At 35.5% G+C, this 18,862-nt stretch overlaps 1 protein-coding gene across 2 annotated transcripts in view; it reads right to left on the reverse strand.

The window, feature by feature from the left end:
• Nucleotides 1-252: 252 nt before the first annotated feature.
• The window catches only part of LOC124132679 (mothers against decapentaplegic homolog 5-like), a 31,925-nt gene continuing 13,315 nt past the window's right edge, over nt 253-18,862 (reverse strand). For both annotated transcript variants that reach the window (XM_046496731.2, XM_048387978.1), the window contains exons 3-7: nt 14,511-14,681; nt 12,808-12,930; nt 8,177-8,260; nt 7,257-7,478; nt 253-6,299 (exon numbers count right to left, since the gene is read on the reverse strand). In XM_046496731.2, coding sequence (XP_046352687.1) covers nt 5,899-6,299; nt 7,257-7,478; nt 8,177-8,260; nt 12,808-12,930; nt 14,511-14,681 — 1,001 coding nt within the window. In that variant the 3' untranslated portion in view covers nt 253-5,898. The remainder of the gene's footprint in view (nt 6,300-7,256; nt 7,479-8,176; nt 8,261-12,807; nt 12,931-14,510; nt 14,682-18,862) is intronic.

The raw sequence follows: 18,862 nt of genomic DNA on the forward strand, positions 1-18,862 counted from the left end.
ACAATCACTGCAAGGAATGAACCCATGAGCTGGGGTATTGACCAGCAATGCCTTTAACCACTCAGCTGACCTACTTCACAAAATGTTTAAATATATAACTGCAATAATGATAATTTCAATGTATGAATACATGTTAGTTTCCTCTCTTCATCTTTCAGATCAAGATGAGTACACAGTACACGTCAATGACACTCAAACGTGTTAGTGAACTGTAAGCTCAAAGGAGAGCAAAAATAACAAATCACAATGGAATGAGCTCTACATTTTTATTATCAAATAAAGGACAAAATACAATTTGTAGAAAACCTATGTCTAACTTGTGACTAATACCAGATAGGACATAACCATAGAATTACTGCAATACACAGTACACAAGACTATATTTGATAATACATAACCATGTTCTGCCTAAACCCATCAACTCCAAACATGAATATGTATTCTCAAACAATGAATCTCATTGTAGGAACTGCCATTTTAGGAGGGAGAGGACATGACAAAGACAATATAGCACAGGGAGGACAGACAGGAGATACAGCAAGGGGAGGCAACTCTTACTGCCTCAATAAATACATTGTAACAGTCCAAAGTGACTAAACTGTATTTTGAACATATTCTGAAACCTTTTCTCAAAGTAAATTTCTTTGAATGCCAAAGGTTTCAATGCAAGGGTTACCTAGAAAAGAAGTTCATAATTTCCATAGTGACAGTTCTGTTAAACGCGCACGCACACACACACACACAATGCTAAACATGCCTGTAAACTGCCATTGGCTTTTTTAAATTAAATACATTCTCCCTTATCAAACAAACTTATGTTCAGCTTTCACATGAACAGAAAATTACTTCATATTTCAACACATGGTTTATGTATGATCTGTATGAAAGACAGACTTGGCCACAGATGACTAGTGCCAATTTGACATTTAATATCCACATTAACCATACACAACGATGAGTCCCATGCTGCACACAAACACAGATCAAGGCACAAATACTGTTGTAACTTCACAAACATAAATTTCCTGTGCACCTTGTGGATGTATTACATTTTCTTGGAGCACGCACCCATTAAACAGTTAAAGATTCATGTTTCAATCATTTAGTATATAAAACATAGTTTTGAATTAGCCTTAATACTGTGAACAATTTTGGGGGATCTTGTATTTATGAAAATCACTGAATAAAATAAGAACAATGTGTCCATGTCAACTTGGCAAACCTACTAATATGAAGGATAATAACCACAACAATCACTTAATAATGTTCGCAGAATCTGTAACAAGGTCCATACATTTGTCTGACAAATTTCCATGACCTTTCCATGACCTTTCCAAAGCATATGTTAACATCACAACAAAATAACAAACTTTTGGAGGTGCTAACTCAGTATAACATGGAATTGCCAATGTTAAGTTTTATTTATATTCCTGTCACTGGTGTATGAACAGAAAACAATTACTGGTATAAAACTTCTTTTTTTTCATGACTTTACAAGAATTTCCTATTTTCAAACTATTCCAGGCCTGGTAAACTCAAACTAAAATTCCAAGACCTTTCTAGGATTTGATGACCCTTACAAACCCTGATATATCGACTCTCTATATTTTTATAAGTTGCACAGCAGCCTGTCAAATTACAAAACATATTTGGTGCCTTGACCAAAATCTGTGCTGCAAAAACATGGCACTACTCTGACATCGTAAAACAATGTCATTAATTTGATTTTAGCAGTGAAGTGCTGACCCTGTCTAAACATAAAATCCCCGTTTAACATGCACAATTCAAACTATGCCATATCCTTTAAAAACACTTACTGGTAATCAGAAATTATTCAATTATGGTGATACACACACAAGAGTTGTGTCTGATAAAATCACACTAACTTGACTTAAATCTTGGCAGTGAAAATGTAGTCGAGACAATCCAGTGTATCATAATTTGTTAGATAAATGTTCAGAGCAACATAGCAATATGTATGACAATGGTATAACCTTCTTTCAACAGTTGACATGTTTATGTTTTAAGAGCATGAAAATGTCATTAAGTAGATTTGGCAAGATATGTTAAAGGCAACATAACACATAAATGCTGGTCAGTGATTTCAAGTTCATTGACACTCAGAAAATAAAAAAGTAGAAAGTGTTAAGTCTTCAGTTCCTACAGAATCAGAAACCAGACCTAAATATACTACTGTAAAACAGGAATTTAATGCGACATGAAAATAATGCGAGCTCTTGATTTTAGACATAAATGCGCATTTCAAAAATGCGAGTGCCCATACCCTTTCCTAAAAATTTATGCGCTGGATTTATGTTCTGTGTTATTTTAATTAATGTAACTGACCACTACTCAACTTCACTTTGTGTAGGTGACTTTGTTATTTGAAAAATTAAGGCGCATAAAATTAATATTCTGTCACTCGCACTTTTCGCATTAATATTCTGCTCGCATTAATTTCCTGTTTTACAGTATATATGCCAGAAATGCAACCCATTATGTTATTTATGTAATGAATATTGACCTATACTACCAAATGAAATTAAGGATCACCCGATTCTTTCATATTACTATTGTTAATATGTCATCCCATAATAGATTAACTATAGTAATGTGAAAGAATCATAATTCTTAACCCTTTTTAGTAGTATATTTATTCATCAAATGCTATTTCAAATTCACTGTGACAAATGACAATAAAGGCTTGCAGCTAATCAGGATATGTGGGATCAAGATGGATTGTTGTATATCTACATGAACCCATGTATCCCGTAAAAATACTGGTTGCTTTGCGAAGAAAGTAGCCAATGAAAGTTCCAACCTAGTAAGTGAAACTGAATGTGATGTAATTGAACTACTTGAGGTGTAATGAACACTAACAGAGGTCAAACTTCCCATAATATTATAGCATGCCCTTCCCCAAACACTCCCAAATCTAGCTTATAAAACCATGTTGAGTCCGCACTGGACATAACAAAGTTAAATAGTGCAAACATCTAGCAACACTGAAACCTCAAATATAACTTGGTAAGCAGTTTAAGTCAGTGTGCATGTGACACTTGGGACACAACGACCTGAATGTGCATCTCTTGCAGTCTATTGCATTCAGATGGGACCATTTTGTGTCATTTGAAGGGATATCTGTAAGATCTTCAGCACAATACAATTAACCTGATAAGACTGATACAGGTTTTGAATAAAATATTTTGGCATAAAAGTGAGTTAAAGAAATAAAATTTAATGCCGACTATGCACAGTATTTTTTTCGATATATATTCTAAAAAAAACCCGAAAAAACAAAGAACATGAAAATATTTTGGGTCTAATTGGAAACTGCATTATTATCTTAGTATCTGGTGAGGAAATAACACTGCTATAATATGGGAACAGAAGACAGGACATAAGATTGAGAAACGGCATGTCACCAATCAATAACCACTCCACAGGTTCCACAGCCTCTGATGCTCACAAAAAATATTATGTCCTATGCACTTAAACACTTTGGTAATATATATATAGATATATACAAAATATGTACAGATGTTCAAAATAGAAGCAAAGCCTCAAAACAAGACTTGAGATTGCAACAAAATAAAGCAAGTTGTTCATAAAAGGCAACATTTTTCTGTATTTTTTTAAAGTTTTGTACTAAAACTTTCATATTTAATGAAAATACACAGATGCTGGACAAAACACATTGTTGTAATGATACAATGATAAACAGCTTTTGTAGCTTATAGCCATAAATTTTCATTGTTTTATCATGCTCATGATAGCCTTTTGTTATGCATATAATCAACAGAAAAATAAATCAGCACTTTTGTATGCAAACAGGACACTAGTAACCATGGTAACATACAAGACAAATCTTCAATGAGTTGAAAAGATAAACTTATATGAACAATTTTGTGACATGGAAGACGGATAATCATGATAATAACTTCAAATAGAATAATAATCATTATTGCCAATTAAATATTCTTAACACAAACACTGAATAAACATCATATTTTGGTTTTGCAGCAAACAACGAAAGGTAAATCTATTTGGCCACAGATAATTGTCAGACACTAGTTTCAGAAATTGAAAGTTGAATTTCAACCATAAACTGGATAAATTCTTGAGGATTTCAAACATTCTTGAACATTATTGGGATAAAAGAAACAGTGATACTATATTATTGTCAAACATGATTGTTCAAAATAACTAAAATTCATGAAGTTAGTTTGAGAGATAATCTGCACATTTGATGCAACTGGTTCTCCTGCAATTTTTTATGGTAACTGGCAGATTGCCATTTTATAGGAGTTTGTTTTTAGTTTGAAAGTACTTGCTACGAGGGTATCAAAGCTTACATTATTTATGCAAAAAGCCTGAAAAACCAATAGTATTAATGACTTGCCTTACAAGATATTTCCAAACCAACATTGTTCAATGGAAGACTCCACTAATGATGACCTTCAGAAACAAAAACTACTGGCCTTGAAAATGCAAAGACATAGTTCATAATGGTTCTACAGACTTCAACAGCAAATTAACAATCACTATCAATAGTAATAATTTTCTAATAAATATTAAACAAAAATAAAATTTTGATTTTAAAATTGAATGCAGTGTTATTAAGACAGGTTCATACGTATGAAATATATTGGCACTTTGACTCAAGAAATGTACAACAGCACAATATAATCTAGAATAAATTTACCAATAAGAACTTAATAGACAATTTGAATTCATTACAATCATTATGTTCATGCAAGGGAGTTAACTCCTCTAAAACACTCGCTCACTACATTAGACAATATTGCTCTCTTTAAGTATTATCCGTTTTATTACAATTCTTCCAAATACAGTATCATAAAAGATGACACATGCACCACGTGCATGCTAAGATATCAATAGAGTCAAATCTAGAAAACTAACAATATATCAAATTATTTCTGGTTTTACCAGATATGATGTAACCTTTCAGGTTTAGTGTTTTTGCTCAATCCAAAAGACCAACAACACAACCAATTATTCATTTCAAAACAATGCCTTCTGTATCTACAATATGGCCTCAAGGCTCCCATTGAGATAAGGATTAAGGTCTTCATTTCAACATATTTTCGATCATCAATAACAGACAGAGGGAGATACAATATTCCATATCACCATTCATCATCCATAGCAGACTAAGGACGAATATAGCACAATATTCCATATCACCATCATCATCCATAGCAGACAGAGAATGATATAGCACAATATTCTATGTCACCATCTTCACCCATAGCAGACAGGGAGATAGATATAGCATAATATTCTATATCACCATCATCATCCATAGCAGACAGAGGATGATATAGCACAATATTCTATATCACCATCATCATCTTCCATAGCAGATAGAGGTGGATACAGCACAATATTGTTTGTTTAGTCAACATTATGAAAGAACACATAACACTGTTTGACTTGCACAACAGACAGTTTTTTCCTACAAAAAAACTGAAGAAAAGCACTTCAATCACTGAATCCTATACCGACAATGTTCAGTTACAACAAGAAGTACCCTTTGACATATAGTTTCTAGAATAATGGTTCTCCTCCAGGTTGACCTCATGGAAGGACATAGCCACCAGTCCAGCGCTAACCATCGACAGATGCTACGGGGATCCTACAAATGAATTTCTTGCAATTTGATTGCTCTTATGAGGATGAAGGGTTTCGTTTGGCTGAAAAATATCTGTCAATGTTTTGGCTGAGTCATCAGCCTTGATGCAAATGCTCACTTCTTTGTTGTAGTCAAGCGGGCAAAAACCAGGATGGAATGCATATGCTCTACAAATGCAATGAGACGTAAACAATGTTGCCAAGGTCACAGTTCTGACCATTCATCAAGTGAGTCCAGCCACATCATGACACTGATGATATTGGGGCATGTGGGGACCCCATTTGAGTGAGGACCTTGTCCAGCCACTGTAGGGGACCATTTAAGTGAATTTCGATCCAACATGGGGTGCTGGTGACGTCCTGACGATGATACTCGGCACCCCAACCCTTTACAAAGCTCATCCTGATGGTGCACATCTTGGTCAACTCGTACACGGCCTCAAATCCGTGGTTGACGGATTGACTCAGAAGTGCTGCAAACTCCTGGTTATTGAAGATCTTCAAACTACAGCCAGGTGGGATCTTGCAGACAGTTGTTGGGTGGAAGCCATGGTGATAATTACAGTTCCTGCTTTGAACAAATATGCTGCTATCGCTCAGACATTCCGCAAACACCTCACCACCAACATAGTACAGGTGCACACCTGAAAAATATATGACATAACTGAGTGAGCATAGTTCTGCAAGATCTATTGGTCACTGCAGTCTCATAGTTATATCAAGCATGGGCACAAATGTCTGGCTTAGTGTGCAGTCTGTACCAAAACTGTTTTAGTTTACAAGCCTGAACTTATTTTTTTTGCATTGTTGTCATTAGATTTTAGTCTTAGTGTATGGACAAGTATTCAGGCTTTGGACTAGTGGTTAAACTTAAAGACTTCATATGTACTGATATGTATGAATTTGAGCAAGCAGACTTTACCAACTAACACGCTATCCATCATCGGCCCCACCACCAAGGAAAATCTCAATGCATTGACATACAGAGTGTGAGTCATCATTGTACTTGGTGGTAGTCTCTCAAAATAGTAGCGAACTAATTAGCTCACGAAGAACACTAATATGCACATGTTTGAATACATACACAGACACAAAATACATAAACCCAATGGTCAAATTTTATCCAATTTGGTTCCTATACATGTGTTAAATATGTTATAATTGTAATATCCACAAGATCCAAAGGTGAGCTGCAATTAATGATGAAAACAAAAATTGAAACTGTGTGATTATCATTATTCGCACATACACTTTTCTGGGCTTACTGACATTATCTAATTTTATTTGATAAATGTTTATTCATTTTCTTAAATTCAATACAAAAATATTTGATTTTTTTCCTATTTTGACATGTTTGATGCCTTCAAAACTGATGGTTTCAGCTTAACCCAATGAGTTCTATTGAAGAATTTTAAAACAAATTTGTTATCTTTGAACAATCAAAAGGAAAATTTTTCAGAAATAACTGAATGTTAAATCTCCTTATGGTCAGTGACACCTACATAAAAATCAAGCTGAATCCAACAAATGTGTTATAATCATATATAAACACCCTATGAGACATGCCAACCAAACACACATAATGATGCATCACATCTTACCTTTGCCAATGTGTCTACGAGTGTTCTCAATAGTGGAGTTTCTGTTGACGTTGGAGAGGAGTCCCAGGCAGAATCTGTCGGCATTGTTGGAGGGGTCTGTGAAGCCGTCCACGACGATGCTAGAGCGTGAGGCATGGAATGCTTCCCCCACTCTGTTGTTCAGCTCATAATACACGATGGAACACCAGTACTGCGGCTCTTGGTAGGTCACTGGCTGCAGATCTGTCAGGGGAACAACTTCACTTTATGTAATAACAAAGACATAATTTATTTCCACAATGATAAACGGTTATATCTCATCCATTAATCTATCAATAATTAACTCATGTCTTCAATTTACAATAGATGCATAGATAACATTTCATGACTTTACATATTTTAGTTTCCTGTAGACAATATTAATCACAGTTGGTATTCTTTTTAAAACATAAGACAAAGAGTGACTAAAGTTAGCACATGATCTATTTCCTTACCCAATTACAAACTCATTGTGTGATCATATATTTACATATATTTAATAAATAAACTGTTCAACACCAGCAGAATACTAAAGAAGGCCTGCACATTCATACACTGAAAATTCAACAGCAAATATCATCAGTCTGCCAGTGTCAAAAAAGAGCAAATAATTTGTTCAAAGTGGTTCAACATAAAAACAATGGCCCCAGTGTTTGACCTTATTGAATGTGTGAGAAGCACTTAAATTATCTTCATCATAACATTTTGGAAAACAATTCTCTTTAAGATTTTCTTCACAAAGGATCCTATGAGTGTTCTTATTGATATTAGTTGACGTAAAATGTCCTTTCCAAAATGAAATGTTTTCCTTATTTCTGCACGTCTTGCTTGAGATCCAATGTGCAACTTTTGAAGCAGTGCCATGTTTCCTCACAATGGAGTCCTTGTATTCTCCCACTCACCTATACCATGATCGTTTCTTATCAATGGTGGTTGGTTGGAGGGTCGAGCACATGGGCGTGGCTGAAGATGAAGGTGGGCGTGGTCTGAAATTGAGTTGCAGCAGTCATGTATTGGGTCAAATCATGGTGTCAAAGGCTGGATCAAAACTCAAGCTGCCTCATCAAAATCAGATAGGCAACAAAATATTACAACAATGAAAACAGATGTGTGTATCTCACCTGACCTATTTGATATTTTGTAAAAACCCTGTTAAGATAATTAACCTATTTTGTCAGTTGTATGCCATTACATGTTTCTTGACTAAAACTAAAAATGCTAACATTATGAGAGAAAAAAAATATTTTGAGTGTGCAGGCATATAGATTCCTTACTTACATAAACTGTTTGATGATAACTCTGGCGCAACGGATGGCAAAATTCCATAACATTATTTCACCAATATATCGAAACCATAATCCCCAAAAGTAAGAGTATATATAAATATTAATGATGAGGTGTTCAACATTACTTCTAATGGTGCTAATAGGTCAAGTGAGCATCCAAAGAACACAATGACAAAGTGTTTGGTGACTGAAGTTTTCCATGATCTATACTAAATGCTACGTCCTCGTTATAACAGTCTGTGCCTGAACATTTTGAGCCTGCTAGCCCAAATGTGGCTCTTATCATTTTCAGTATAACTCAGTGTTATCATTTGGACTTTTACCAGCTGAGCTTACAAGACCAAACAGATTTTTACTAGATTCAGGCTTCAGGCTAGTGATCAAAGTCACAGACTAAAGTATGGATTTCAAAATCACTTATGGAATGTGGCTATTCAACCTCCTTCCCGTTTTAGCAAATAAACCCCATAATTCAACGGGAAACTCTCATTGGTTTTTGTTAAATGAAATTAAACACCTAATGAGAAAAAAAAAATCACTCAAGGAGGGGGGAGAAAGGTTTACAATACAAGCAAAATATTTCACCACATTTCCTTCATGTATAAATGAATGTCAAAAAATAAGAAAAGTCCTCAAAAGACACCGCCATAAAAAACACAAATTGAACAAGTTGTTAAAGTTTTAAACTGCACAGTCATGATAAACAACATGATATATTCAATGCAACAAAAAGCAGTAATATCAAACTCTAACAAATTAATCATTAAAGCTATTAATCATGCAGAAAAAACCCAATCGTAATCTTCACATTTTTTCAGGTTCTCACAAAACTGTCCATGCAACTACTGCAAATAATCAACACCATTTTTCAAGTATACTTGTGTTTATGTTCTATGTACACATCCAAATGTCAAGCACAGCAAATGTAACATGTCTTGTAAACGAACAGGGACACAAAGGTCAGGCTAAGTAAACTGCGATATCAAATTTGCTTTTGGATTCCTAACAGAAAAAATGATGGAAAGCACAAAGTCAGAGGATTGCAGAGAGTAAAATTACTGCAATATGTGAAGATTAGTAGCCATTGTGGGAATAGGAAGACACAAACTAAATTTCAGGTTCACATTTTGCAAGGTCTAAACAGCAATGATAATTTGTTGTGTATATTTTGAATCAGAAGTTGAAAGCCAAAAAAGAACATACTTCCAACTGTTCTTAGTTAGCGTCTCAGAACAACTGATAAGAGCCTTTATTTGTACCTGTATATTAGGAAATACACTCAATTTTTGTAAATCAAGGTCCTAAAACTATTTGAATCCACATTTTCACTGACCTTATTGTATTAATCCCATCGCAATACTGTACTTGATATCAAACTGTAAAGTGTTCTTTTAAAAATATCAAGTATTTTTCCCTTGTGTTATACTTTGATGAAGTGTTTGAGAAGCATGTTTATATTAACTGCACAAATCTAATATATCCATCATCCTACACATTTTAAGGGTATTGGCAGAAATTTTGAAGTGTGTGAAAAATGTTTTCATAATAGCCACACAAACTTAATATCATCCCCAAAAACACTTTTCTGGATCAGAATAAAGGGTGCAAGTAATGTATTTCTACAGAAATACAATGGATGCATCTTTAATTACCTTTTCTAAAACAGGTGCATCCGCCTTCAACACTCTTAATCCCCATTTCTAAGTGCACCGTATGAACAAAAACACAGGCACATGTGATTATGTCACCTAGCGATGAAGATCATATATCAACAATTTTAAGGATGTTTAAACTTTGGAGAATATCTATCCCACTTGAGCATTTCCGATGTTTCTCAGTACACAGGGTGAACGTGTGAGTGTGATTTTGCCACTAGGCAATGCAGATGAGTGCACTCTGCCTCCTGATCTTACACTTGGGTGATTCAGGCCAGGCTGTGTGAAATGGCCTCGTCACTTTGTGAGTAGCACTGTGTTTATTTACAGATGGTTGGGGCAGATTAAACACACCGATACCTTGCACATTTTAAACGCCTCTCTAGAACTCTCTATTCATCCATGATGCACATACTTCAGAATCAGTGTACAAAGCAGCTGTAATTCATTTTCATCCTCTCAAATTCAAATCAAAATAAGATATGTAGATATTACTTGATTTTTAATAAGGAAATATCAAAGACATTCCATGGCAAATCAGGTTTAGTCATGTGGAAAGTATAATCAGAATTCAGTCTGGAAAACATACTCAATATACAAAATATTTCAGGAAAGTAATTCTAACTTGGACGTCATACACTATGATAGTCGCTGGAAGTTTGCCATACAGTATGGAAACAATCTTTCTTGAAATTATCAGACCATTTGGATGAGATTGGTCTTTGCTGAGAGGATGAGGAATGATCCAATGTGATTTCCATACCTCATCATTTCAATAACAACAAATCTCATCCAAATGTTCTGATAATTTCACTATAACTGACAAGCCTAAGTGTTCAAATAACTGATTACCATGGAAACTGGCATTTGTTTTCCCCCAAACTTGAAAGTTTCACATGTCTGGACTGCAAGTTGTTAAATATGTGATTACAATGTAAAATAGAGTAAATGTTGGCTGAATCTTGTTAGATTACCTGAAACTACAGAGGGTTACATTGCTGTTGTAATCATATTAGTCACATCACAATTCTGACAAACAACAAAAATAACAATGACAAAATCATAGAAACTGTAGACTTGTGAAGAATTGAACCCAGGTATTTTGCATGAACTCATGCTTAAAAAACCTGGCTCTCCAATGGCATAACTAAGCATGTCAAGTCTGATTACAGTACTCCAGTAGTACTGCAGCCATTTCTTCAATGGGGAATGGGATTCAATGTGGGGAATCAAAACTTGACACAACGGCAATAACATCAGGCTAACATAGAGCCACATGAGTGAGCAAGTGAATGATGTTTGAGTGAATGAATGTTGTCTTTTTGCCACGGTTGACAATGTTACAACCATGTCAGAGCAGTTTGAGATTGGACCACACAAACCAGTCTGAGTGTTTGATAGCCTGAGGGATGCTGCCAGAGTTAATAAAGGAACTACCACTTTCAATAACAAGTAACAAAGGATAAGGAACAGACTAAAATCAACTGTTGTTACCCTACACATTCTACTGCCAACTGTTCAATGGGGCAATGACAAATATAGGAACGGACAGTATCAAGCTTTTTGTTTGACAAATGAGGAAAATACATGTCAATCTTTACAAACTAAGTTACAAATTTGTGCAATGATTCATGTGCTTACCATTTCAAACTGTGTGACAACAGGTTGATTCTGTGAAATTCACATGATACCATACTTAGGCAGTTTTTCTGCACAAGTCCAGTTTCATCCTTGCCAAACTAGGCTGAAATTATGGAGTTCTATTTTGGCTGGACTAATGAGTCTATGCATAGTCTAATCAAAATAGCGAAGCGAAATCAACATCCGGTTCGTAAACTGCTGTGTAGATTTCTGTCTTTGCAGGATTTGCAAAGCATGTGTACCATCAAGTTAGAGTCAACATATATTTTCCAAATATTTTCATGTTTCTAATCAAGGTGCTCAAGGTGATTTGATGCACTTCGCGAAGTAAGACAAACAGATCTTGATTGTCGATCAGATCATCTTGACTGAGCGCCGCCATATTATATGAAGCAAATGCAAGTGATATGAGAGGTGGAATCTGATTGGTCAATAGGGAGGACACAGAAGGAACACAACTCGTAATAGCCGCAGGTGGCACAATGATTGAGCCTAGAAATTCCAGTCAAGTTCAGCAAAGGTGGAAACTGGACTTTCACAGTCAAGTAACTCCCTTGCCTAAGGAAGATGCAGTAGTGTTGAAAGTCATTTACAGCAGTAGACAAAAAGAACTTTCTCAACAACTTGTACCTATGTGGGGAACAAATCATTGTTAGAAAGCAAGAAAGACCGTGAGCAAATTCTGACATCATGACAAAGGTCAGTTCATAAAGAAAACAAGGTTCAACCTGAACTAGAAAAACAAAAAAGCAATCTTTGTGTCACAACCATCATAGCTCTGATTATATATCTGATTCATGACTGTAGCTGAGTGCAATGTCAAGTTCCAGATCAAATCGTACAAGAGTCATTGCTAACCAGGTGGAGGATCCTGATTATTGTACATCAGCACTAGTTAGGATCGGTTGACCATTATATTACTACAAGCATGCCTTTGCTTAGTGTGCTCACCTGGGTTTCCCATGCTGGTGTCCATGGGTTGATGTCCAGAAGATGGGTTGTTGCCTTGGTTCAGCCCCATGTTGTTCTGGTTGCTGTCATCAGAGGGCTGGTAGGCCGGTGGGGGCGTGTCAGCTGTAACAAACAGAAAATAGTTTATTCTAATGCAATCTCATTAAAATCAGATCTTAGTTCTCTCTACCGCTAAACAAATATCTGAGGACATACCATTACGGGTCACGTCAGACCGACCTTGTGCGAACTTTGACCGACCAATGGAATGACTAATCAGAAGGCAGCTTTCTCGTGCGTTACGGCACTTATTTCAAATTAGTGACTACGCTTTGAAACATGTTTTGACATATTCTCGATTACAAATTTGAAACCTGAACAAAAGAACATTCTGGAATGGCTAATAGATGGTCTAGATTGTATGGATTCAGTTGTTAAACCTGAAACTATCGTTCGGAATACCCCGTGTTAAAGTTTTCGAGGATGCATGAGTAGAAATCACATTCCAACTGTCACTTTCATAATCTGGTAAGCGACGCTCTGATTGGTTGGATGATACGTTGTTCTGACGTGACCCCTAATGGGATGTCATCAGATCTTTGTTTAGAGGTAGCGAGAACTAACGTCTGTTTTTTGATGAGATTGATTCTAATGTGATATCTTTCCAAATTTCAATACTGACAAAAGAACAACCAAGATATCATCATCATCTTTGAATATATCAGTTTATGAAGGGTAAAATTATTTTAAGAAAAAAATTACTGGTAGTTAAAATGTGGTTACATCACAGAAGACAAGACGGGTGGTTGGGAAGCCTATTGTTGAAGCATTTGCTCTTCACACTGAAGACCTGGGTTCAATTCCCCAAATGGGTACAATATGTGAAACCAATTGTTGGTGTCCCCAGCTGTCATTGTGCTGGAATATTGCTGCTAAATGCGTCACAAAAGTATACTCACTTACTAATAAGGCAAGGTTATTTTGTCATTGTTCAAACTGATCGTTTCTGCTTGAGCAGTGTATACCGAATCATCAATGACAAATATTAGAAGTGCATGTTTGCCTATGTTTGAATAAGAACTCTTTAATGTCAGCACAATGTACCGGTGAGCTCAGAAATATATGTGCATGTGAATCATATATAATATTTCAGTTGACGTTTGAAATAAAAAAAATAATTTTAAAGTGGAACCAGGTTTGAGATATTGTATGAATGTGAACATCAAAGTTTGAGATAGATGAATAATTTTAATGATGAATATATAAGGAGATGTTTCGGACAAAAGGTTTGGTTCGAGGTAGGCATCACAATCTAGAGTGAGGAGTTTGAGATTGAGGGAGTCTACTGGTTCCTATTCTGATAAGTTCATTATGGGTAAAAAGGTTCTCAGTACCAGACAAATTTTACAGTAGTGCTTCATGGGAAACACTATTAACTATATTCAGAAATTTCATAACTGTTGGACATGAATTTAACATACAGGTGGATTTAGTTCAAGCAGTCACGATTGACTGAATCACTTCAAGGAACGTAACAATGGTGGTCCATCATTATGTGCTGTGAAGACATCATGGGCAAGAAAGACAGGAATGAAGAATTGAAAAATATTTGTCACATGTTTTGTATCTGTATATTGAAACTGATGATCTTGAACCAGAAGTTTTTACCCCTTCAGGATCGAGATAGGTATCTACTGTATTACCTGGCAATCCAAAAGGACTTCCTGGGCCAGAGCTTGGCGGTGACTGTGGCTGCTGTTGGAAGGGGTAGGTAACATTGTGGGGCATCGATGGCTCAGACACCTGCTGGAACGGGGCAAGGGCCCCATGGGCAGGAAATTCACTGTAGCGGGGTACCAAAACAGGTGGCAATACTGAAACAGAAGACAGCGGATGTTTAATGAACATGTCATCCAACAATTGCTACAATACCTAACATGTCCAGGGGTATTAATTCACTCACTCTAGTCACTAGTAATCATAATGATACAGTTTGTGTCAAACACTTTTGAGTCTACTAACTGAAATTTACTCTTGGCATCATGTTCCGTAGATTGTAATCTCATAATATGGAATATTATTAGTTGAGCTCACTAGATGGAAGAGAATTTTACTTGACTTGTACTTCAGATTAGTGGCTAAGTTGCAGACTGATAATACATTGTATATATGTAAGAAACACTCTCCAAGATTACAAATAAAATTGAAACGATTATGAATTTGATTCGGACCATGGGATCAGTGCAAATTTCTCATGCCAGTCTGACCTTAAACACTTGTCAAAAGCACAAACCTAGTAAGTTTAGCAAAAAATAGTCCATAAAATAACACTAAATATACTGAAACTGATGCTAATAGACTCGTTTGTGTCAAGTAGACTCAATAGCTTTTGACACAGACTTTGATGCTGTGTTCAACACACAGAAAGTTTTAAATTCTATATTTGGAAGTTTTGATGAAGCAATTTTTTAATTTCACAACCCCCCCAATCTTCACATCCAGTGAATTATGCAAGTTAATCCTGTTGTTACACTATCCTGTAATAAAAAGTATTCCTTTTCAATCTTGACATGATTCGTTATTTACCGGTACATGAATCTTATTTATTGTATTCAAATTCTCAGCGAAATAGTGTGTAAACTGATGGGCAGATCACACCAGCTCACCATTAATTATAGCAAACATGATCACATTACCGTTATTCATGCCTTGAAAAAAACCTTAGTGGTCAGAGAATGAATACACATTATATCATAAATGACATCCTTATTAATTGTCATTTGTGTTGTAGTGTGACTATTCTAACAAAGCAAAAAGTGAGCAGGGCTCACTAATACCATCAACTTTGGGATATTTCTAAGTTCAAAACATGAAAAAATCAATATTTTCGCAGATCAAACTTTTAACTGCACATCTTCTATTGGTATAGAAACTGTACCCTAAATTGGAAAAGAATCCACAAAGTACTTCTCATTTTACTGGTCACATAAGTGAGACGTTAAAACAATTGTAAGTTCAAAACCCGAAAAAAAATCTTATTGTTTCAGAAAATCCACATATTAAATTCAAACTTTGCACTGCACCTCTCCTATCCATATGGAAAGTGTTCCCCAAATTTGAAAAGAATTAATGTAGAAGTTGTCAAGTAACAGGTCGCACAAATGTTGAAGTTAAAAAGTAATAATTCTAAGTTCAAAACACGTAAAAATTCACATTTTCTCAGAAAATGCATATATCAAAATCAAACATTGCAATGCAGCTCTTCTATTAGTATGGAAAATGCTCACTAAATTTGAAAAGAATCCATGCAGTAGTTTTCTAGTTACATAGTATTGATCACAAAAACATTCAAGTAAAAAATTGAAAAATAGCTGTATTTTTTCTTCTGAAAATCCAAATATTGAAATCAAACTTCGCACTGTACCTGTCCTATTGGTATAAAAAGTGTTCACTAAGTTTGAACAAATTCTATGTAGTAGTTTTCAAGTTATAGGTCGCATATAAAAATGGCCTTGGACAGACAGACACAAATCCTTGGTATAACTATCTATCCTTGCCCTTTTAAGGTCGGGGTATAATAAATATATGGTATGTCAATATATAGTGTTTTTGTGTGTGATTGAAATAGCAAATTAAATTCCATTTTCAAATAAGAAATGGCTGAGCAATGGCAATAAACTTTTTTTCCAATATGGTTGCCATCGTAGCAGCATCAAAAATCAGATTTGAACCTCTTTAACAAATGAGTGTCATCATTTTTGGAAACAAGTATACAAAGCTTTAGCTCCATATTTCCAGTGGTTTCTGAGGAAAAGTCCTCCCAACTATAAATCATAAATAAATTATTATCTGAGAGAGAGAGAGAGAGAGAGAGAGAGAGAGAGAGAGAGAGAGAGAGAGAAAAAAAAGGGCTATGAGTGCAAGCACCTGCAGCAGAAATGTTTGTAGTCAGTGCAGGAACTCATGCACCTGTTAGGTCAAGCTAGGTCCCCACGTTCTGATGCAGACAGTACATCATTGGTTAATAATAGTAGAAAAGAGCCTTGTCTTCAGGTTATATATAAGTGTTGTTGAACTAAAGATAATCTTTCTTTGTCACGGGATATGGGCTAAAATTTAAGTTCTCTGGTGAAAGTATATTCTGACTCTTTACGTTGATAAACATTTATGTTTTCAATTAAATTGTGAAGCTTACATGTTTTATAAATCTATTGGAATCCTACATTCTGCTTATCTCAAAATCAATTTGCAACATTTTTAAATTCATAATAAATTCAATCTTGTCCTTTTATCAAACATATGGAAGAAAATTAGCAACAGATAATACATTTTACTGAGTAAATAGCACTCACATACTGTAAACATTTATCCATTTGGTTAAGCAAATGTTGACATACAGACCATTCAGTTCCACATTTTCTAATTCCAAATTCATTTGTAGGTTTACAATTCTCCCATTTGAGTTAACTGAAGCATGCAGGTCTTGTAAATAAGTCAATAAATCTTCTTCAAAACATGGACCACCCACATAAAGCAGTCAAAATGGTGGTCGGGCTTCCATGTCATTTTCATGACTGCACTTACAGCTAATCCTCAGCGTAAGTAAGCTATGATAAGTCAAGGCAGGGTGTCGCCTACAGAAGACCTTCAGTGACCAGGTAGCTGGCTGAAGCCATTCTAAAACCTACACTGATTATCAGAGATATATATAGAAACACTAACAGACAGAGCCCATACAAGAACCAAAATGAAAGACGCAATGCTTGAGGCCGGTTTATTTACTCAACTGTTGGTATCACATGTCCATTTAATCATTAGACATGCCACAGAAGATCATTGTTCAGTGATGTACAATGTACAAAGTAGTCTCCCCCAGTACACCAAAATTTCCGCATTTGATTTCCACAGAAAACATATTTATAGGTTTCCACAGAAAACATATTTATAGGAAGTGAGTGCAACATGTATACCTCATCATTTTTGCTTGCCAGTCAGGCTACTTATATCCCGGTTCAACTTGACCTACGTAGATGCAGCAAGCATCAACCGAGATCGGGCTAACAGGATGGCAACTATTGGTATATTAGTCCTGCCAACGACAAGTCATTTGACAAAATTTCAACAAGAAATATACGCGAAAATGAATAGAAGTGTCTAGTGAGTATGGTTTATAAGTAACTTTTACACCCCTTCAACTGTATTATATATTGTGGTCCTATTATGATGGTTGACACAAACTGGTATCCAGGTACCCAAAGAATACCATCTGAGGGGAAATCATTCTTGAATCTGGTGCTTGAACGTTGTCTGTTTGTTGTTTAATACTGCACTCGGCAATACTCCAGTTATATGACAGAGGTCTGTATCATGATTGAGAGCATGAGCATCAACCAGTCAGCAAGCCTGACCTCCCAATCCCGTAAGTCGCCTCTTACTATAAGCATAGTCTAAGGCTGTAGAAATTTACTCATTTATGTCTAGTCGTTATGATTATAATATATGTATTAATTTAATCATTTCTACTTCTATGAATATCCTAACAACTGAAAATATCATGGGCTCTAGGACTAGTGCCAGTTTTTCTATAATCTTGCTTTTGTACTGACAACTGACAATTGAGAGATAGATGTCAGTGACAGGCACGACTTGTCACTTTGCTTGATCAAAGAGAGAAGATAACAGCAGTGATTCTGAAACACCTGTGTAAGTGGCTTCAATGAAGCTGACAGATCAACATGACAGATGCCATCTCATGTTGGTAGGTCAATATCAGACAGTTGTTGTTGATAGTTATACAACATCTCCATTGTATATCTCACACTTGGTCACATGTGAAATATAATCATACTGACAGTATACACAGCTATTCCAATAGTGTCATGATATAGATTGTAAAAAAGTCAACAATCCATGTTAATCACGCTACATTCCTTTTTTTAGTTGGATACGTTAAATTGGAACTAAGAATTGAAAAAACCCAACTGACTTTGCTAATTGAAGTAGTTTTCAAGTTATAGGTCGTACAAATGTTGAATTAAATGTTTTTTTCTAAGTT

The sequence above is a fragment of the Haliotis rufescens genome, unplaced genomic scaffold (assembly GCF_023055435.1).
Source record: "Haliotis rufescens isolate VD_foot unplaced genomic scaffold, xgHalRufe1.0.p SCAF_7, whole genome shotgun sequence".
Lineage (NCBI taxonomy): Eukaryota > Metazoa > Mollusca > Gastropoda > Lepetellida > Haliotidae > Haliotis > Haliotis rufescens.